Source organism: Sylvia atricapilla, chromosome 8 (genome assembly GCF_009819655.1).
Source record: "Sylvia atricapilla isolate bSylAtr1 chromosome 8, bSylAtr1.pri, whole genome shotgun sequence".
NCBI classification, from domain to species: domain Eukaryota; kingdom Metazoa; phylum Chordata; class Aves; order Passeriformes; family Sylviidae; genus Sylvia; species Sylvia atricapilla.
Window position 1 is genome coordinate 18,567,962 of NC_089147.1, and position 22,906 is coordinate 18,590,867.

The 22,906-nt window shown below is 40.5% G+C and overlaps 2 protein-coding genes across 2 annotated transcripts in view; one reads left to right on the plus strand and one right to left on the minus strand.

Moving 5' to 3' along the window:
- LOC136364479 (beta-microseminoprotein-like) overlaps positions 1 to 22,906 on the minus strand; it is a 307,144-nt gene that overhangs the window by 118,017 nt on the left and 166,221 nt on the right. The window lies entirely within an intron of this gene.
- Positions 5,800 to 22,364, plus strand: RBP3 (retinol binding protein 3). The gene is made up of 4 exons (XM_066324495.1): positions 5,800 to 8,847; positions 15,599 to 15,789; positions 18,597 to 18,739; positions 20,567 to 22,364. Exons 1-4 carry the CDS (start codon positions 5,800 to 5,802, stop codon positions 20,893 to 20,895), a joined length of 3,711 nt encoding a protein of 1,236 aa, XP_066180592.1. The 3' UTR covers positions 20,896 to 22,364.

Here is a 22,906-nt window from a genome sequence, read left to right on the forward strand (position 1 = left end):
GAACAGGTCAGCTTGAAATCCAATACACGGTTTATTTACTATTGTTAACCTAATACAGAGCAAATAGCAGGTGAGTGGGAGCAGGGCAGTTGTAATTCCATCAAGAACTGCTGGTTAGATCACAAACCGTGAGCACAAAGCACAATTCACTAGAATTCTTGAACTGATTTATAGTCTTTTTCTTTAGAACTGGTCTGCAATTGGATCAGATCTGAGATCTGGGTCCATGCAAACTCTATACACCCTTAGCTGCATGCCATTAACCTCTTAAGTTTCCCACAGCAGTAATCATTTTACCACTGGCTTCTGTCATCTTACAGTCATCGTTATTTCTTCCTCCTACCAAAATTCTCTCCCTATTTTGTTCCTCTCTCCTAAGCTCCTGACATTTTGGAAAACTTCTCTTAAGTGACAGAAACAACCAAACATGCACTTGGTATAATCACATTAGAAGACTTACTCACCCTCGTGTCAATGTAATTGTAGCTAAGTGCCCTCCAGTCATCTAAACACAAGGTCCTAGTTATATTTTGACTTCACTGAATACAGGACTTTGTCCATAATTAAATGAAAAAATGGGGAAGAGGAGACACCCTCACAGAGAGAAATTCTCAAGAATTGTGAGGGAGGTCAGGGGGGAGTGATACATTCTGAAGTCAAACATTGATCTTTGTTTCCCTTATTTGGCTGGGAGAAAAAAAAAAAAAAAAAAAAGGTACCCCAAACCATATTTTGACTCAGAACCTCAGCTCCTAGCTATGTGACCAGAATTCCAGAGAAGACCTACAGATTCCACCACAAAACTGGACTAGAAATTGGTTTTATATTTCAGTGAAAAAAAGAAAATCAGTTGAGCTTTCAGCCAGCTTTAATGATCATGTACCCATTGGCTTAACATTTTGTTTGGCATGGTAGTGAAATGAAACATGAATCTTTCCATAGGGTAATGAACAGGGTCAAGAAGAAATGAGAACCCGGTAGTGACAACAGCTGCTTCTACCTTCAGCATGGCTGAAGTGCATGTCAAATTGATGTTTGGCTTTACATTTAGCAGCTTGATTTATGTTTTGCACATTTAATTTTAAATAATTGATTGAGATCTCTCAGGTTTCAAATGCCTTGGTATGAACAAGTCAGCCAGGTGGTCCTGATGGTTCTAAAGAGTTCACAGGCAGTGCAGAACAGGTAAGCATCTTGCCCCTCTTCAAGCTGGGACCCACTGGACGCTGAGAAACCCCTCTCTCACCACTGGATCATGAATGTTGACTAGCAGCTTGCTGTTACTGAGGAGCAGGTTGGGGCTTGTGCAGTGTTCAGCAGATGCACAGTTAAAACTAAAACTTACTTGTTTAACATAAACACAAGGCTGATGTATGTCATCCTTCTCAGGCCTGTTACCTATGTGTGTAACAGTTCCGTAACACTGGACTCTCCAGCTGACTCCACAGCCAATTTTAAGGCTAACCTATAGCACTTCAGTCTGAATAGATAACCCTATGGAGGCTTGTCAGGAGATATGGCTAGTGCTATTTTTACATAGCTTCCCACCTTGTGTGTACACAGCAATGTCCCCTGATCTCACCCACTCCTCCATGCTATGTCCCAACACAGAAGAGCAGCGGATGCAACTTAACAATACAGAACCAGCTGTCACTAAAAAAAAGTCTCCATTTTCACTATTCTTTTCTACCAGTGAAGAGGGTAGCCTTATGAGAATCTGGAGGTGTTTGGCTAGTATCTGCTCAGATGCCTTTATACTGTAAAGATCCTGTCAATATAGAAATGCTAAGCTAAATTAACAATTCCTGATGTTGAGAATATAATGTTTTAGATGGCCTCTCAAGGAAACCCATCGTTTCAGACACAGCTATGCCCTACATGGTTAATGCCCTACATGGTTAATACTGCTCCCAGAACAGGTGATTTCAGCCTCCTCAGAGCCTGGCCTTTACCCCACAGGTAATGCTCACGGGTGTGTTGCCATGCACCATGGAGGTCCCCACATGCTGTGAACTCCTGGAGACATCAATACCTTGCTGTAAGTCCTGACAGGCAGCAATGAATCTCTTCGTTACTGCAAAGAGTTGCAGGGCATGCGTAGAAACACATACTAAGCTGGCAAAGCCAACACAGTAAGTGAGCAATGTCATTTGTCACACAGTAAGTGAGGCGAGATCCTGTCCTCAGTCTGTGGGACTGCTCTGCATCCTCTCTGGCTGCTCTGAACAGCTAACAGGACATTGCCTGTGATGACCACGTCCCTTCTCCTGTGTTAACTCCCCAGGGTACCACTTGCTGTGTGTTCTGCGGTCAGAAACAGGGCAGGTCCCTCGGCAGTCCCTGGGGAGCTTGGAGCTCTGCCCTCCTTCTTCCAGGTGAGATCCTCTCCATCTGCCCCACACTGCCCTGGCTCTCACAGGAGAGAGCCCCTCAGAGCCAGCCCCTACACCAGCCCCTCAGAGACATCCTTGGCCTGCCCTCAGCCATCAAAAAACGGTAAAAATCAAAAATCCAACACCAGAAAACAGAAAATCAAAATCCAACACCAAGGATTTAAGGATCTAAGTTTTTCTTGTTACAAATGTAATCATTAAGCAACCTAGAATACTATTTCCATTTTCATAAAATAGAAATATTTCAATATTAAAATAATGCAAAAGAAAATACCCAACTTTAATTTTAATCTATACTGGTTTGTATGGCATAAGAACTGAAAACCTTTGGGACAAAATCTAACATTACTTCTTTTGCTGTGGGAATTAGAAAGGAATGTAAGGGTGATATTATTAATTCTTTTTATTTCTCGAGGCCTAGAAAGCCTATTCAGGAACAAAGTTTCCTTTGTACCAAACAGTACAAGAACAGAACAGAATAGACAGTCTTAGACCATACCTATGCAATCCAGTCATGCCTGTCACAGACAGCTATGAAGTACTACTGACCCAGACTTGTACATCTATAAATTCAGTGGAGGTTTGTCTAGAAATACTTATTGAAGTCCTGGAAGCATTAAATATTTCATTAGCATAGTCCTGTGCTTGAGCTAATAAACTCTGCCTCTCAGTATTTGGAAGCCAGCTAGCACCTTTAAATTAATTCTAATTCATACATATAATTGAAAATATGGCTGTATTAGAAGGCTTTACCAAAAGCAAAAGTAGTTTATTCCGACTTTCACCTTTATCCTGTTGGCGTCTCTGCCAGTGAAAAAGGTGCTCTTGCTGCCACCTGCAGATGAGCCTCCTGCTACTGCGGCTTGTCAGTGACCAAATATCCTCGAGTCTGACGAGGAAATGGTGGGATCAGCTGCACGTGAGAACTGGGGAATATTGGAGCAGAATGAAGAAAGTATAAAATATACAGAAAAAAAAAAAAAACATTTAATCTTGCACCTATGGAAGATTTTTAGCATGTGATTTAAGTAATGCAGACAGATTAAAAAATACCTCTTTTCAGAGTATGGGGGAAGTTCATACCCACAGGAAGTCAGAAAATGAAATACTTGTGGACAGATTTTAAAGGATCATAAAGTTTTATGAGTTATAAAACCTAAAACTAGGCCTTAGCTATTTAGGTCTGCTCAAAACTAAAATCAAAATAAGAATTTGGCTTGAGTTGTATTATAAATTAGAATAGATGGTAGAGTTATATTTTGGATCTGGTTATCCAGAGTTCAATGAACAGACTTGCCTTAAACAACATATTTGATAAAAACTTAAGCTACATGCTCCTCAGAATGAGTAAGCAAATAGTCATTCTCCAAATCTTAAGGAATTTACACCACACAGAAAGGATTCTTACCTTCTAACGCCATCTATAAAGAATTATCAGGGTAGCAGTGAATGTTACATGTCTTTTTGGATTCAGAAATACATACTGAATCTTCATATTGAATTTCAATAGAAATAGATTACTGAACAGATCCAGGAAAGAAAAATAGTTTTTTCCACTGTCCTAGCATTTTAAATTACGTGTGTTGGAAAAAATCATTAATTTTACATTTACATTATGAAGGTGGTTTTGTTTGTATGTGGCAATGATAAAGTACATGAGAATGAATGTGCATAATTTGAGAAAGAAATTGACCTGTGGGGTTTTGCCTTATCTAATCTAATATCAATTCCATATATATTTCTCAGTATCTTTGCTTCATAAGAAGCTCAGCTACAGTTTCCAGCATTTCTGATATGAAAATCTTTATAGACTGTGATAAAAGGCAAAATAAATGTCAGGAAAATAGAGAAAAGTTTTTTCCTAATCTTATTATTATATAACAATCACAGGCAGAAAAGTACTATTTTGTGACCTTTAACCTCTAGATAAGCCCTCACTGGAGAAAAATATTGTTCAACTGTGAAAGTACTTCTTTAAATGCTATGGAAAGTATCGTCTTGTAAAGAGTTTAGCAGAGATAGATAGACCTCATTAAGGTATGGAAGGCACAGCTGATACCTGGCACACTGATTAAAAATACTCAGTTGCTGTCTGTTCTTGTCTCCTTTCTGACTATTGTTTTCACGGAAATTCATCTATGTTTGTTACATTCTGAGTAAAATGAGGTGACTGTTAACACCTTGTATATAACCCCTGTAACACCATTTGTACAGTAAGTTGAAAGTCATGAGTGGCAGGCTTCATTCAGGACACTCACACATGACACCAACAGAGTGCATCCAGACAGGCTTAGACCATCTTCAGACTCTTCCCTCCCCATGCAGCAACATTTTGACAGGACTGAAGGAATGTGCTCTTTCCAGATTTCAGAGTCTATTCTTGTAGCTACATCCAGCAAACAGAGAGGCTGGGCCAGCAATTCATTTTAAACTTGAAGCCAGGAGTCTGTTCTTGCATATCTTCGGCATGTCATAGTGGAGCTCAGAGTGGGTACAGCCTGCATCCCGCATATTCTGATCCTCTTTCAAACTCTTAATACAATAGGGTCTCAAATACATTGTGAGTAGAAGAAAACAACCCCCTCACATTCTATTTTGGTATGTTGAGCCTGAAGTCTATTGGCTGGGAGCTGTCATCAGACATGACCATATGTTACCCAACAGTATTACAAGTAAATCCTAATTGAGTGCAAATTGTGAAGATTAAAGTCATCTCAGATTTAGCTGCATTATGTTGAGGCAAATGTGTTTCAAAGTCCTGTTTAAAATGCTGGCAATTCTCAGCACAGAAATTAAAAGGCTGTCATTACCTTGGATTTTATGAGCTGTGCTAAAAGTCTGGAGTTCCTTGTTTGGAGCCCTTAGTCATGGAATGCAAGAACAGTCCTTTGCAGCTCAGACTGAAAAACACCAAAGACAATGTATTGTCAACAACATTTGAAAGAATATTAAATATTGATACAACTTAGTCACTGAAGAATCTCCTCATATAAGCACTTTATAAATAATAGTAAAAGGCAGGATGATTGCTGTTCTAACTGTGCTTAAAATCAGTATTGCATTTAAGCAACCCACTTTCAGGATAAGCCAGGACCAGTTTGCAAAAGGCAATGCATAACCTTTTGGAAACAATTAAATGCTAGAAAGATCTTCCTTGATGATTGAAGTTTATTACTGTTTCATAAGAGGCCTGTGAAGTAGTGAGGAGCTGAACTTCATCTATTGGTGCGCTTTGGATGATGCACTCCATTTTAATGAGATTAAAGGTTTAATGCAGATAAAAGATCTGTTCAGTGCACCTGGATTCAACACAGGGATTTCAGTGCGATTCAGAGTTGTTGGAGAGCTATGTTCATCTTGATGGATAAGAGCATCTGACTTCTTTTCTATTCCATACAAAGACAAAATGATCAGGACACATTTTTTGCTGTTTTCAGCACTGATCGTGTGCAGCATACCTGCTGAGGAAATCTTTCAGCCAACTCTAGTGCTGGACATGGCTAAAGTCCTCCTGGATAATTACTGCTATCCTGAAAACCTAGTGGGAATGCAAGAAGCCATTGAACAAGCAATCAAGAGTGGAGAGATCCTGGACATCTCGGATCCAAAAATGCTGGCCAGCGTTTTGACAGCTGGAGTGCAGGGTGCTCTGAATGACCCAAGACTGGTGATTTCCTATGAGCCATTACCACATGCAGCTCCCAAACAAGAAGCTGAGGGTTCCCCTACCCGTGAGCAACTTCTGAGTCTTATTGAGCATGTAATCATGTATGACAAGCTGGAGGGCAATGTTGGCTACCTGAGGATTGATTATATCATAGGAGAGGAAGCTGTGCAGAAAGTTGGAGCTTTTCTGGTGGACAAGGTCTGGAAGACACTGATAGAGACTTCTGCCCTGGTGATAGATCTTCGTCACAGCACTGGGGGGCAGATTTCTGGCCTCCCCTTCATTATCTCATACTTGCATGAACATGACAAGAGGCTGCATATTGAGACTGTATACAATCGTCCCTCCAATACTACCACAGAGATTTGGACACTGCCAAAGGTGTTGGGAGAGAGGTATGGCAAAGACAAGGATGTCATTGTTCTGATCAGCCAACACACCACAGGAGTGGCTGAAGATGTGGCTTACATCCTCAAGCACATGAACAGAGCTATCACCGTTGGAGAGAAGACAGCCGGGGGTTCACTGGACATCCAGAAGCTGCGTATTGGTCCTTCCAATTTCTATATGATGGTTCCTGTGTCACGATCTGTGAGCCCCTTGAGTGGGGGTGGACAGAGCTGGGAAGTGAGTGGGGTAATGCCGTGTGTGGCTACTGAGGCAGAGCAAGCCCTCCAGAAATCCTTGGACATCCTGGCAGTGCGCAGAGCAGTGCCTGGCACCATTGTCCGCCTCAAAAACATATTAAAGGACTATTACAGCTTAGTGGAGAGAGTGCCTGCACTACTGCAGCACCTTGACACCTCTGACTTCTCTTCTGTGCAGTCATCCGAGGACTTGGCCACCAAACTCAACACTGAGTTGCAGGCCTTATCTGAAGACCCCCGCCTAATGGTCCGAGTAATGATGCCAGGTGAAGCTGCTGATCCCCCAGCTGAGAGGCCAGTTGGAATGGCAGCTGACTTACCTGACAACAAGGAGCTGCTGCATGCCTTGGTGGATACTGTCTTCAAGGTGTCAGTGTTGCCAGGCAATGTTGGCTACATGCGCTTTGATGAGTTTGCAGATGCCTCTGTGCTTGTGAAGCTGGGGCCTTACATTGTACACAAAGTGTGGGAGCCTCTTCAAAATACAGAGAACTTGATCATGGACCTACGTTACAATCCTGGAGGCCCTTCCTCCTCTGCTGTGCCTGTGCTACTCTCCTATTTTCAAGACCCTGCTGCTGGTCCTGTCCATCTATTCACAACTTATGACAGATGTGCCAACCATACACAGGAGCACAACAGCCAGGCAGAATTGCTGGGCCAGTCCTATGGGGCTAAGCGGGGCATCTACCTGCTCACGAGCCACCACACTGCTACAGCTGCTGAGGAGTTTGCTTACCTCATGCAGTCCCTGGGCCGTGCCACACTGATCGGTGAGATCACAGCAGGAAGCCTCTCACACACTCGTACCTTTCCTCTGCTGCAGCCTGGGCCAGGAATAACCCGTGGCCTGACTATCACTGTTCCTGTTATCACCTTCATTGACAACCATGGAGAAAGCTGGATGGGTGGAGGAGTTGTTCCTGATGCCATAGTGTTGGCTGAGGATGCACTGGAGAAGGCTGAAGAAGTGCTAGCCTTCCACAAGAACATGGGAGTACTTCTGGAGGGCACCGGGCAGCTCCTAGAGGCTCACTATGCCATCCCAGAAGTGGCTGGTAGGGCCAGTGCTATGCTCAGCGCCAAGCGGGCCCAAGGAGGGTATAGATCAGCTATAGACTCTGAGACTTTGGCTTCCCAGCTCACCAGTGACTTGCAGGAGGCCTCTGGAGACCATCGGCTTCACGTCTTCCACAGCCATGTGGAGCCAACACCAGAAGAGCAGCTTCCCAATGTGATTCCCAGCCCTGAAGAGCTAAGCTACATCATTGAGGCACTCTTCAAAATTGATGTATTGCCAGGGAACCTGGGTTACCTTCGCTTTGATATGATGGCTGAAGCAGAAACAGTGAAGGCCATTGGGCCTCAGCTGTTGCAGATGGTATGGAACAAGCTGGTGGACACGGATGCCATGATTATTGACATGAGGTACAACACAGGTGGTTACTCCACTGCCATCCCAATACTTTGTTCCTACTTCTTTGAGCCTGAGCCTCGGAAACACCTCTACACTGTCTTTGATCGCAGCACCTCCCACAGCACAGAGGTGTGGACTCTCCCCCAAGTCGCTGGCAAGAGATACGGCTCCCTCAAGGACATCTACATCCTAACAAGCCATATGAGTGGCTCAGCAGCTGAAGCTTTCACTCGCTCTATGAAGGATCTACAGCGGGCCACAGTTATTGGTGAGCCCACAGTGGGTGGATCCCTCTCAGTGGGCATTTATCGTGTGGGTAACAGTTCTTTATACGCCTCCATCCCCAGCCAAGTGGTGCTCAGCCCAGTCACTGGAAAAGTATGGAGTGTGTCTGGGGTGGAGCCACACATCACCATCCAGGCCAGTGAAGCCATGACTGTAGCTCAGCACATCGCCAACCTGCGTGCCCAGGTGCCACAGATGCTGCAAACTGTAGGCAAGCTTGTGGCAGATAATTATGCCTTTGTGGACATTGGGACTGTTATAGCATCCAACCTCACAAAGAACATCAACAAAGACAATTATAAAAGGATCCATACAGAGGAAGAACTTGCCAGGAAGGTGACTGCCATCTTACAAGCCCTTTCTGATGATGAACATCTGAAATTACTCTACATCCCTGAACATGCCAAGGACAGCGTCCCAGGGATCATGCCAAAACAGGTACAGTTCTCTTGTACTCAGCTATAGAGATGTCAGCTGGAATGGGACCATTAAGTCAAATACCTTGTCTTTTATCTAGCCCATACCAAAACCCCACCCTGATTTACCTGTACCTAGAGGAGACGCCAATGCCTGAGTAGGTATCATGGGCTGAGCTGTCTCTGACACTTAGGGTAGAACCTTGTGGAATTAGATGGTAGTTCTGGATGCATAGATTTTGGAAACAACCTTCAGGCTGAGATTCTCAGTTGCCATATGCCACAAGCGAAAATGCAGGGCTTCAGGGTTAGAGGAAAGGTATCTCATTGTTTCTGTGATCCCTCCTCTTTCAATGCTGCAACTTTTCCAGCTGTAATTAATTCAGACACCCTCTAGTTTCAAACCCAGGTTGTAATTTGTGGGAAGTTTACTTGGACTAGAGTAGTAAATGCATACAACTCACTAAACATGCAGCCATGTGCTCTTTGATGGACTTTTCTATATAAAATTGTAGCAGCAGACATCTATAACACCAGAATAATCAGCAGTTCCTTTGGTAGTGGCAGTGGAAAGTTGTTCTAATTGTATCTCATGCTCAGCATCAGAGAGTTTCCCAGTAACCTAGAAATACTTTGGAAGAAGTATCTGGGTGGAAGTTAGGGGACCCTAGGGAGAAATTGATTTTTAATAATCTACTTTTGCCCTTGCTGTGTGGTTTGCATAACAGTCTATGCTTTGTTCTGAGCCTGAGTGTTTATACACTGGTCTGCCTTGGCAATCTTTCTTGTTCATTGTTGTGCTGGAGGGAGCTCCCAGGAGCACTTGTTAAAATTCCATCTTCAAATTAAATAGAGAGTTAGGATAACCTGATCCCTTTCTTGGATGGACTTAGCTGCTTTCTGGCTACTGCACTAGTACGGCTATCAGAGATGCATTTTCTCCAGGGACTCATAAAATTACTTTTTGAAGAGAATGCATTTGCTTTGCAATGAACCAGAGCAGACCAAGTGTCAGGTAACTATTAAATGTTTCCTGGGGGAGGAAATCCGTGGACTTCCACCCTCTGAAATTTTTGGCATGCATGATTTAAAGTGGCCATGACCTTTGTGGTATTATCACAAATACTAAGGTCAAGGACAAAGTCTAAGCCTTGCCAGGGGCATATTTTTTTTTTCAAGTTTGTTAACCAAGAGATGCTGGCCCCATTCTTGCCTCTAAGGTTAAATGGAAATAATCAATTAAGGGAGTTTTGTATTCCAGCACTCTCCCTCTGAACTTGGTTGAGTGTAGAAAACTTCCCTCTAAAGATATTTCAATGCTTTTGGCAGAGTTCTGTGCTCAGTTATTATCAACATACCAGTAGTGATACATGATAATTTCTTTCCATTCTACAGAATGGAAAAATCTTTCCAATTAGTCACTGTGTTCACTGAAGGCTGTTAATGAACATTGTTGGTGGGTTTTATTTGTTCAGATCTTATTTTATTCAGACCTTAAACATCAGGAACAGAGGACAAGTATCTTATTTGTCACGTGACATAAAATTCTGATCCTATAGTGCTAGTGAAGAAATGCCATTTGTATTATTCAATGCCTCTGTTTTACCATAGTTCTTTATCAAACCAAATGGTTGGAAGAGGTCAGGGATACACCCATAAGAAGGAAGTCACACCAGCATAGATATAAAAAAACAGGACAAATGTGAGGTTTCTCCAAGGTGAAATCATGTAGCAGAGAATCACATCTCTTATGAGACTAATACGGTTTCTAGAGGCAGAAGCATTCCCTCATATTGCTGGAGGAAATCAGGAGTCAAATAGACAAGAGAGCATTAAGATGTTAACGAAGACACTGAAGTCGTTAAAGGATTTTCCTTGAGATTGAGGTAAAAGAAATTTCACCCATTCCGCAGAGCCCTGGGTGGCAAGAGTGCCTTCATCTCTTTTGCCTTTGCAGCCATAAGAAGGATGCTTTCTGCAGAACATTTCAATATACACCAAACAGTAAATACCTTTAGAGTACAGTGAATCATATATGATGGCACTAACTGTGTTTATAAATTTTTTAAAAAATTAAAATTCATCAGCCCAATACATGGACATAGTGGCTCTCTTCATCTTTATCATATTTATTCTTTAGAAACCTAAGAGCTAGTTTTTCTCTTGTGCTACCTAACTTCCAAACCACCCTCTCCCTTGACAGTAGAATTTTGCTGTTAATGACCTTGATGGTGAAGCAGATCCAACACAATTAACTGAAAGTGATGATGAATAACTACAGGAAGGATGGGATGGGACAGAGGAGACAGACAAGTGAAATGCATGCAGACCTTTGTATCTGCTACACCAGAACAGCTGCTGAAGCATCGTACAGGGGAGGGAATGTGTCTCCTCTAAGCAGCAGCAAGGTCATTGCTAGTCAGTCTTGTCAGCTGCATGAATGTCACTTTCCAAAGTCAGACTTCCTTGAGTCAAATTTTGTCTATATTTTTTGTGATCCAGAAAATAGCATTTTGGTTAGAAGGCAAAGCTCTGTAAACTTGCTGACCTCTTGTTTAATAACCCCTGCTTCTTATTCTTTTGTCTCTCTCTTCCTCTCCAGTCAAACCTCCCCTTACAAACTGAAACATTTGTGTTTGTGACTGTCCATCTATGGAAGAACTGCTGCCAGATTTTGGCATAAATATTATGCCCATTTTAAGTGATGAAGGGTCTCCCTGAGTGATTATTTCAGCCCCTTATTAGTGACCAAATACTTTTAATGCAGTCTTTACACCTAAGAGAATTTTTGTAATGACAGTTTAGATTAGCAGCTGAAAATTATAATCAGAATAAAGAGCAAAAACTAATCCTTTATAAAGAGATATTGTTCCTGCATTTCAAGCCCTTCTCTTTCCAGATAAATAATATGTATATATAGGAGAGTATTGCACTTGCTGAAGGACACAAGAGTTAAGAGATGTTTCATCAGAAAATACAGTTTGCTTATATCCCTTCATTAATGAGTGAAATTAAAATGGTCAGCCTCCAAGTGTCAAGATATATAATCAAATTGCTACATCTATTGCTAACAGGTGGAAAAACAATTGTTGTAGGCCCCTAGGGTGTTGATTTATATCAACATACCCACAGTAAAGTCAGTGGTACTATGCAAGTTCATGCAAGAGAAAAAAGTGCTCCTTGTCTTTTCACCTTTTGCAATTTTTGCTTCCTTGTTTACTAGGGTGATAGTAGTTCACTGCACAACTGGGAGGAAAGTAGCTTGTTTAGGGGGAGTCCTGTAAAAATGTAAATGAGTTCTTCAGAGTTCATAAGCTGAGCACAAGTCAATAGGGCCAAGCTGCTGCAGTAAATACTCATTATCATCGAACTGGAATGGATAAGGAAGAATATAATCAGGAATACATGAAATCTTCTGCTACATATAGCTCTAATGAAAATTCATCTAGAGTATAACATTCACAGTCTTGGCCAATGGTTTTCTGGAAAGATGTGGCTCAAGTGTGGAGACAGCAGAAAAAAAGGACAGGAGCAAAGAGAACACTGAATAAAAGTAGCCTTCAAAAAGTTTAAAGTATTTGAGTTGTTTATCGCAGAGAGAATAAAACTGAGAGGAGACATAAAAACAGTCTTCAGATACGTAAGAGACTGTTTCAAATATGAAAAGAATAATCTCTTCCCTTGTCCATAGTAAATAGGCCAAGAAGTAGTGCACTTAAACAGTACAAAGTAGTGAACTTCAACTGTTTACACTAGATCTTAAAAACATCTTTCTAATAGTAAGGCTGGTGACGTACTAGGGTGGATTGCCTGGAAATCACCCAGTTAAATGTGTGTTGTTAAGAGCAAGTGAGAATGAACTGTCAGGGCTATAGCAGATCCTGCTCAGTCTTTGAGCTGGGGGCCCTGCTAGGATGAACAGGTCCATTCCAGCCTATGAGGTACACAAGGAACGCAAATGTTCTAAGAAAAGTGCAACCCTGCCACTCAGCCCTCAAGGTCTCATGGTTCTTAAACTAATCTCATCATTTACTATGATATTGCAAGGGTATTGGCTCATAGTATTTTAACAGCCAGCAGTTGACAGTACTAGCAACCTTAATGGAAATCAGTTGTTTTACAATGGTCAGCACAAAAATAGATACGAAAAAACAGGTTCCATCAAAACAGACAGAACAACTTAAGGGAGAGATGAAAAGAGAGAATAGAGGGAAGAGAGGCACATTTAGACAAGTGGTTTGCCCACGGGGGCTGAGGTTTGTGTCAATGACAGAATCAGGGATCAAACTCTATGCACAAGTCCCAGGGCAGCATTCTAAGATCCTATTTTGTGTGACATCATGTGTTTTACTTAGGCCACTCACCTGTGGAAGGAGTCTGCAGAATAGAACTGCAGACCCTATATAGTTAATTAAAAAACCTTTTTCCTTGGCTTAAAGTGAAGTTAGCTTGGAGGTCCTTTAGTGTAGCCACATTGCTTAGAGTGTGCACCTGAGGGTTTATATTTAACAACAAGCCATTTGTATGTAAACATTGTCTGACTGAGCAGCAGATCTTACTTTCAGCTGCATCCTGTCTCAGCTTGTCCTTGGCCAGCAAACAGAGCCCTGCCTTCCAAAGGACAGCATGTCATTGCTTCCTGAAGCTTGACTTACCTCCTTAGGTACTCACAGCACATGGCCCACATGCCAGTGTCATAAGCCTGCAGTTTTTGCAGGGCAGTACCCTCTAATGTCAGTCACAGGCTCCTCACCTCCTTTCTGAACCTCTGCTGAAAGGTTCAGACACTTTCTCTGGCACCCCAAAATTACATCTGAGTGCTTTTATCTGATTTCCAGTCTTAGAACTTTTAGAATAGATACATTTTCCTACCTTTTCCTGCAGCCATGAAGAGCTCTCATTTAGATCCTTGCAAATCTATTTCACCCCATGAGTCCTGGGGCTTTAAAAGCAACCTGCCCACCTTGAAATTTATAAGGAATTTTCAAGAGTTGGTAAAACTGAAGTCCTCAGGGAACAAAAATGTGACGCATCCCAGTAAAAGAACAAGTCGAGAAAAAATTTATCAGTTATTATTCTTAACATGTGTATGGGTATGCATTTAGCAGTTATCACTGGAGACAGAGATAAGACATTTTTGTGTTCAGTTAAAATGTCGTTAGTAAATGGCTGAGAGTAACACATCAGTTTTATTTTTAGATGTTACTAATGAGTGATGTTTTTATTTTCCTCCTGGAGGGGAACAAATATCTCTGAATATTTGACACAAATATCTAGACACATGTTCTGTCAGAACAATAAATGCATGCTGGATATATTTTTCAAAACTGATTTGTTAATCGAAGTACAGTGGGCAGATTAAGTAGCATTGCTGTCACTGGGAAGTGGATTGGAAATGACAAACTCAGCAATGCTGGACTGATGTGTTTACAGTCCAGACACAATTGGTATTTTCACAAGTTATAGTGATAAAGAAGGGTACAGAAGAGTTTGGTCCTACCATCAGGTCAACAACAACTGGCCAACAGGGCTTTTAAATTAATGATGGAAATTTTGGTAATTTTGGCATACATCAGGGAATGAATGATGAAGTGTCATATGGTGGGTAATTTTCCCATCGAGCTGTGTCAAACACTCCTGCATTTACACACCTCAGAAAAACTTTCTGTTGTGGCAGACCTGCTTTTGGCAGGAGCACAGCTCCAGGCCAGAGCATTATATAGAGGTGAGGAGATTACTTGACTTCTCTGTAGTTGCAGAAACCCCAAGTGCCTGCTCAATTCTGTGGCGTTTTGTAGACTGGAAGAGCAGCTCTAGCACATGGCTCACTGCTGGCTCCTTGTTCTTTTGAGTGTAAAAGCATGGGTTGTCTGGGGGTGAGCTATGGCAGACAGCAACTGATTAAAAAAGAAAGGTATAACACTATTTTCACAGCAACCCTGAGGAGAAAACATCAAATGGCTGAAGGTCATGTAAGTCACATGTATTCTAAATTCTTATCTCAAGCTGAAAGAGACTATTCCATTTTCAGATACTGCATACAAAATAGAAGTTTGGCAATAGGAACTGGCTATGTCCCAATGCATACCAGGGTAACTAGGATAACTTTATTATTTGGCTACACATTGCTACTAAAAAAAAGTCTGCTGTTTAATAACATAAGCTAAGCAAAATTAAATAAATTGCAACCTAACACGTGAGGCTCCAGGCACATGGCCACCATATAAGAGATTTAGCATATCTCCTTCATGAGTATCCTAGCACATGCCCAACACATCAGGTTCCTCACTGTCACAGGGACTGGGTCATTAAGAGGGGCTGAGGCCACTGGCACCTGCAGCCAACAGCTGTTTGTCCAATGAGGCCAATCAAGAGATTATGAAGGTCCCAGGTGCTGTATTTAGAAACAACTCATAAAGGCGCCATGTGGACTTGGGTGGCACGCCTGGGATCTATACTGCAGGCTGGGATTGTTCTTGTAGTCTCTGCTTCAAGGAAATGCTTGCATTTTTGAAAAGTAAACTGAGCTCTGGGTGCCTGATCTGGATTCTGGGCATGTTATTGGTGCACCTTATACTGCACAAAAATGCATCTGGCAATGCTAACCTATGTTTAGTGTGCAAAAATATTGCAAAATTTGTTGTTTTTCAAACTTGGTCACATTTCTCACACATGTTCCACCTGGATTAAACATGAGCCATGTAATTTTGTGTCAAGTTACCAGTGCTATCAGTTGCTGAAATTATTTGTTTTGTTTCTCCATACTCTTTCAGATCCCTCCACCAGAAGCATTTGAAGATTTGATTAAATTTTCATTCCACACAAATGTATTTGGAAACAACATCGGCTATCTGAGATTCGATATGTTTGGAGACAGTGAACTTCTAACCCAGGTGTCCGACCTAATGATAGAGCATGTTTGGAAGAAAATTGTTCACACAGATGCATTAATCATAGACATGAGGTAAACCTTTGAATGGCAAATAACCAAAGCTCTTTAAAAACAGCATTTTATTTGTAAAGTGAATTAGCTTTACGTGGCTTGCTGTCCTGTTTACAGGCTAACATTGCTACGATTAAATGAGAATAGGAAAACAGCCAAGGAAAATAAGAACAGTCTGGAAGTATATCTCAAGATAAATTGTATCATCGCTTGAGATGTTCAGAACTAAATAGGCAAATTTAGGGAATAGTTTGCAGAATGCAATTCTAGATGTTACATGTGTTTTATTTCTCTAATTTCTTTCTAATCTAGCTCTCCATGTCCCATATAAATATATATATCTTTTACTTCACATATTGGCAAAGTTTCAACAGTCAAAAAGACTGTTAAAGGCTGTGTTTAAGGCTGTGTTACAACATTTAGTTTACCATATCTGCAGTGCTAAATAATTCTGGGCAAACAGGTCTGTACAGAATGGGCGCTGTGCACAGAGCACAGAGGTACTTAGAGGTACTGTAGCACTCCTGGGCCCTGCTGCACCAAGCTGCAGCATCATACACCTGCTCTTTGCTTAGAATTCCATTGGACACTCCAGTGTGTCAACAGTACTCCAACTGCTATGAGCTATAAGATGCCATTCATTTGTCACCAGCTATCAAAGCAGATTTTATACATATATATATATATATATTCAAATGCACATTTCCTACACAATATTTAGGGAAGTAATTCTCTTGTTGTGGTTCCGAGCTAATGTGTGTGAACCCAGAACACTTCAAATATAAATGAAAGAAAAGAAGGACTTTGTAGGAACTTGGTTTTAATGTTGGACCCACTTGCATGTATTGTTATCACAGGGCTCTTAATATTTGGTAATCTTGTTAATATTCTTGTGGGATTTTCAGCATAAGGAGGAAAATTTGAGCACATTTGAGTGATGAGGGCAGAGACACAGATCTCACTATGTGAGCTCAGAAGAGGCAAGGCAGCAACTGACATAACATACCCATGACTGAATTTGAATTCAGCAAAAGCACCACCATTTTCCAGTAGACTTTAGGTAGGATTGGGACTTTCCTCTTTCTTGCCCCAGTTTTCTCCCAGATGAAAAACTTCAGGGCTGGGGGCACTGAAACAGCAAAGATGAAATCATCTCTCAGGTACCAAATGGTATCATTATAGCTCTTTTCACTTGTTATTTGGTTTGGGTTTATTTATTTATTTACATTTAATGTATTTTCAGTCCTTTCAGTGCACATAAAAGACCCATTCTCTGAAGACATATAAAAAAGAACCCCAAACAAATTTTTGAAATTCTCTGTTAGTCAATTTTATCATTTTAAGACTGGTGATTTAAATTTTGCATGGGATTAACTGTAATGAATAATGTTTCTCACTTTATAAGTTTTCCGCCCTGAAACAGCTGGGCCAGCCACTCATGAACTCATATTTGGATAATGTCAATTTTGCATGGGATTAATCATAATGCATAATGTCTCTCACCTTAATAGTTCCCCTTCATAGAACAGCTGTGCCACTCATGAACTTCATATTTTTAATTCTCACAGCATTGATAGGAGACACTGATAAACTAAAAGGCCTCCCTAAGGTCACATAAGACATCTGTAAGAAGGGGTACTAGCATCCAAAAGTTAAGTTAAAACTCTGGCAAATGCCCAGTCATTATTACTGACTAAAGCTACTGCAGTTTCACTGTCTGCAAGAGAGTCCCAGGAAGAGCATTCCAGCCTTGCCCTGCCTGCCACCAGCTGATGGCACCTGTGGGAACCTCGGCTCTGCTGGGCTGAGTGTGCAGCAGCAGCTGCACCAACAGCAGCAGCACCCCTGGCAGAGACATGCTGAAAATGGTTATTTAACTTTTAGCCAGTTACAATGCCAATCATAAAGCTCCCAGATGCTGAAGAATAAAGATGTAGCTTCACTCCTTAGAATAGAGGCCTCCTGGATTGTTGGATTCTTTTCTGGAGGTGAAAAATCTTAGCTATAGATGGAACTGAATAAACTCATTTTCCAGCAGGTTTTTCCTGGAATGCCTGTCCTAGGTACTCCTAAAATAACCTACAGGAAAGTACTGAATCCTCACTATTAGTAAGTAAAGTAAAAACATTTCTAGAGCTGTATTAGTATTAGTGAAAACTGACAGGCAAAAATATTTCAGCAGTTAATTGTATGTATTCATAGCAGGGGTTCTCCAATGACAGGCTTTTCGGTAAAATTAATCTTCAGAGACTGCTATGGAATTAAGCTGCAACCAAAGTTTTCAATTATGACTGTGCTAAATGAAGCAACTAGCACAATCTTTAGGCACCAAAAATAATTACCTCATTTAAACCATGCAGTTTTCTCATTTTGTGTAGCAAAATATAAGAACACAACAGTTCTACAAACATACTTTGTTTTAATTCAGATCCACTTTCATATATTAGGGTTTAGGTATTCACTCCTTGTGGCTACAAGGAACAGAATGGGTTGCTCAGAAGAGAATAAGAATCTGATGTTTCTCTGTGGATTCAGAGTCTTTGCTTACTTTCTGATTTTTTCTATGTAACATAAAGAAAAAAATAGACTTTTAAGTTTTGTGTTTGCTTTTGAAGTTCGTTGTGGGCAATAACAGTCCAATACTCTTAGACAGGATTTTGTTTATCTGAGAGATGTGCAAATGCTGATCAGGGAGAATGAATATAAATATAACAAAATGTAGCCATAAGCCTTTTCAGAAGTGATATTAAGGAGCAATACTTGGAAGGGAGATTAGCTGGCTAGCACAAATTTTCAATTGTTTCCTTATTATTTTTATTTTTAAAAAGGTACAATATTGGAGGCTCCACTACACCCATAGCAATCCTATGCTCATATTTCTTTGATGAAGGACACCCAATTCTCTTGGACAAAGTTTATGACAGACCCAGTGACTCAGTAAAGCAGATATGGACCCAGCCACAGCTCAAAGGTAAATGACAATTTTTCAGAGTAGCTTTTCATGTCAGATGTCTCTTCTTGTCACTTTAAAGTGAGCCATTAAATCCTGTAACTCATTTGGTGAAAGCACCTACCATGATCAGCTCAAGCTGTGTAGAGAATGTAGGAAAAAAAATGCATTTCAGCTCTGTCACTTAATGCCATCTACAAATAACAGTTTATCAGTCCTAGAGATGCGGTATGTTAGGCAGAGAGGTTTGTAAATTTGCCCCCAGAAGTTTAACCAACTACTGTGTAAAGTAACTTGTTGCTTTTAAAAGCTGCCAAAATTAAAAATGAATCCAGTGTTGTCTAGACCTCTAGTAACATCTCTTCCAACACTCCCATACAGTTTTTAGTTCCCTCCTACCTACCTGTGTAATCCTCTACATCAGTAGATGAAAACACCGTAATATCCCAGTTTTTCCAAAAAGAGAAAGAAAACCACTAAATTTTGTACACCTGGATGAGTTTGAATCATTTGGCAATGTGTCACACATCCCCCCACACATACCCTGCCCCAGTTTGTGGAAGCTGAAAGGATGCTGCAACATGAAAAAACAGAGTTCTTCAGTGTTCATAAACTGCAGTTAGACTACTAAGAAGCCTTAAACTTGGGGTTTAATTATTTTCCCCTTCTAAGCTAAGACAGTAGCAAAAAAGTTAATGTTGTCTGCAGTTGCTGGCCTGGATCATGCTGAAATGGTTAAACTTTTTCCCAGTCTGCAAGGTCCATCTATTTTCCCAGGCAGTCAGAGGTGGGTTGTGCTTAGGGATATGATTTCTATGGACACATTCCAGTTCCCATCAAAGAGAACAGACAGATTCATTAACTTCAAAGGAGCTGGATCTGGTCCTGTATTATATATATCTACTGAGAAAAGAGTCTTCTAATGGTTATTATGTTTACAGTGAAATGAGAAGGCCAAAGATGGTGTGAAAATTAATTACCATGCTATTGGGTATGCTCTTAGAATTTAGCATGAGAATTACATGCCATACTATTACTTATTTACAGATTGACATTTTTAGAGCAGTTTAGTTTTCGACTTATCAAGTCCTAGCTATTACCCCCTGGTCATTTTTTCAAAGAAACTAAACTCTCAAAAAGTATCTAGCATGTTCAGATATATTGAAAATAAGGTTCAAAGCCCTTCCTATTCCTGTCAGCTGTTTTATGTAAGAAAATGAGATACTTCGCTCACATCCTAGTAATAAAGGGGTACTTGTTGAAGGGTTTGGAACAAAGGCCATGTATAGCTTCCATTCAAAAACCATAAAAAAAGCTCTGGGAAATCACTATAATTGTAATTTCATAAAATAATGCCCGCACGGTTGCAAGCCAAGCTCTATGACAGCCATGTTCCTAGAGCAGGGATGAGGGTGAAACTGAAGATGCTTCTGAAGGAGTTTTGACTACTGCTGCAATGGTGAAACATGTCATTTTTCTCACCTGTGTATTCCACTACTCTGATGAGATCTGGAGCTTCTGTAAAAGCCAAGGCCACAGAAGAGCTAACAGTAAAAACCATTAGCTGACTTCTCACCTTATGGAGAACCAAAAATTCCTTTCATAGCCAGGAACTAATGGTACAAGAGCACCACACAAGGGAGACAGCCTTTTTTCCCCCCCTATATAGTCTGGGCTAGTGTTGAAAGTACTTTAATACTATCATAGGCACATAGTAAATTTCTAGACTTCTTGGGTTGTTAATAGCAGGTAGGGAGCAAAGCCTCTATCTTGGCTTCTCTTTGCTCTGTTAAAAAATAAATCTCTGAAAATGGATTTATTTCTGATGGGTTTTTGCCTACCTTACAGGGGAGAGATATGGCTCTCAGAAGGGGCTGGTAATCCTTACCAGCGCTGTGACAGCTGGGGCTGCTGAAGAGTTTGTCTACATAATGAAAAGACTGGGCAGAGCTCTCATCATTGGGGAGCAGACCAGTGGTGGCTGTCATTCCCCACAGACGTATCAGGTCGATGAAACCAACTTCTACATGGTCATCCCCACCTCCAGATCAGTCATCTCTGCAGACAGCACCTCTTGGGAAGGGAAAGGTGTCCCTCCTCACATAGAAACACCAGCTGAAACAGCACTCATCAAAGCAAAGGAGATGCTCAATGCTCATCTACACAGCTCCAGATAGCCCAGTGGAGGAACATAACCCTAATTCTCATGGAAATCTAGCTAGCTACCCAGATATAAACCCTAGAAAGAAGTGGGAGCTTCATTTCAGTCTCTGTGGTCACTGATTGGGTCCCTGTACATAGCTCAAAGCAACTCCTTTCCAACATGATGGCATTTTTCCCCATTCTGTGGCACCCAGCTCATGGTTCAAATACTTCAATAATTCACTGGGGTTTCTGGATTCCTCTCCCGTAATAAAACATAAATGTTCAGTGTGACAGTTTTCTAAAGTGTAGCTACCAATCACAGATTTCCTTTCATCCCCTAGAAAATCCCAGTTGTCAGTAGTGAAAGTATGTGAACAACTTTAAAGACAGAAAAGGATCTTCTTCTTTGGAATTTGTGTACATTACTATTTATACATCTTTAAAAATTACCAGTAGCTGGAAGAGTCTGTTTTCCAAACTGGAAGAGCTAAATTAAGACTCTTCTCTGTTTCATCATTTAGATGTACCAAAAATAACCATTCCCAGTCTGCTGAGACTCCTGGTATTTGAAAGGAACATGCCTGCCTCTCTCAGTGCCTGTCAGAGGGGAGAATGAGACAAGGGCAGTTCATTGACTCTTCTACCTAGTGCCCAGATCAACTGACTCAAGGAAAAGAATCATATGTTTTTACTTAAGGCTAAAATTAGATGGCTTTGTACTGCCCCAAAGACCAAAAAAAAAAAAAAAAAAAAAAAAAAGCAGCTGAAAAATATCCTTTGCACCCTGCTATCAAGCTACATATGAAGTGACAGTGTATTCCAGGAAAACTCATAGAGATATTGACATGAGCTTAATACACAGCATTCTTTGTCTTTTCTACAATTCTTAGTTAAACATATATTGTCATAATTATTTAGATATATGTGTAACTTTAATTTAGATCTCAGATTTTCTCATCACTACAAAATACCAGTTGTAAGGTAATTAAATTAGGGAAATGGTACCCCAAAATTCAGTTAGAGTCTACAGCAGTCACACATTGGTGTGCATTTGCTCATTTGTAAGTTCCTGCCTTTTTTTTTAATAAATTGTGTTAAACACTTGACTTCAAGTTTTTACAGGAAGAAAATTTTAAGAACTAAACAGATTTTCCATCTTTTGTATTACTTGTCCTATCAACTGCACTCAGAGTGATCACTAACCTGTACTCATTTGAGACATTTTCATGTTCTGATTTTTATGCACTAGCTTGTTGTTAAACTTCTCAGTGTTGTGGAAAATACCTTAATGAATCAAAACCCATACAGAATTTCATGTAAAGGGATATATGTATGAAGAATATTAAATATTCTTAATGTGGAAAAAAATTGAGTAGTCAATGAATGAGTAAACAACACTAATGTATTTCTTCTAATGTCTTTTAAGTCTCTTTAATATCTAAATGATCCAAATAAACTGCTTTGTTTTCCTAAAAACAATCAGTTGTGCTGTCATGTACAAACAATGTTAATTGCTAAGCCAAATACTTAGAAACTTTAGCCATCCATTCAAGGACAAAAAGTTGTACCATGTGGGCACAAATAGCAAATAAATTCTTCCCAGAGTAATATAGGAAATACATATGTATAATAAATATGTCCAGAAATTGGAATCCAGCTGGAAAAACAAACAAAGAAGACGCAATTGCTGGTGAGTCCATTTTAAATCAATAATGCTGTTAATTCACTAAAGTGATCAATTTCAGTGGAAAACTATTGTGCAACCTTGAGCAATTTTATTACTGGACAAAATATTATTTTCTGTTTCATAGTACTGGTTAATTAATATTGAAACTGCCAGGCTTAACAAAGGCCAGTGTGTTAAAGGCAATTTTTCTCGTATTCACAAACGTGTCATAGTTATGCTCATCTCAATGAGTTTAGACCTCACTGAACTACAGTCAGTAATTGTGTAGAAAATTACATTGCATTGAAAGGTCTGAAAATCACAAAAGCACAAATGCAAATTAGTTATGGAAAGTCCATGGTTTGTGGTTTAAATGA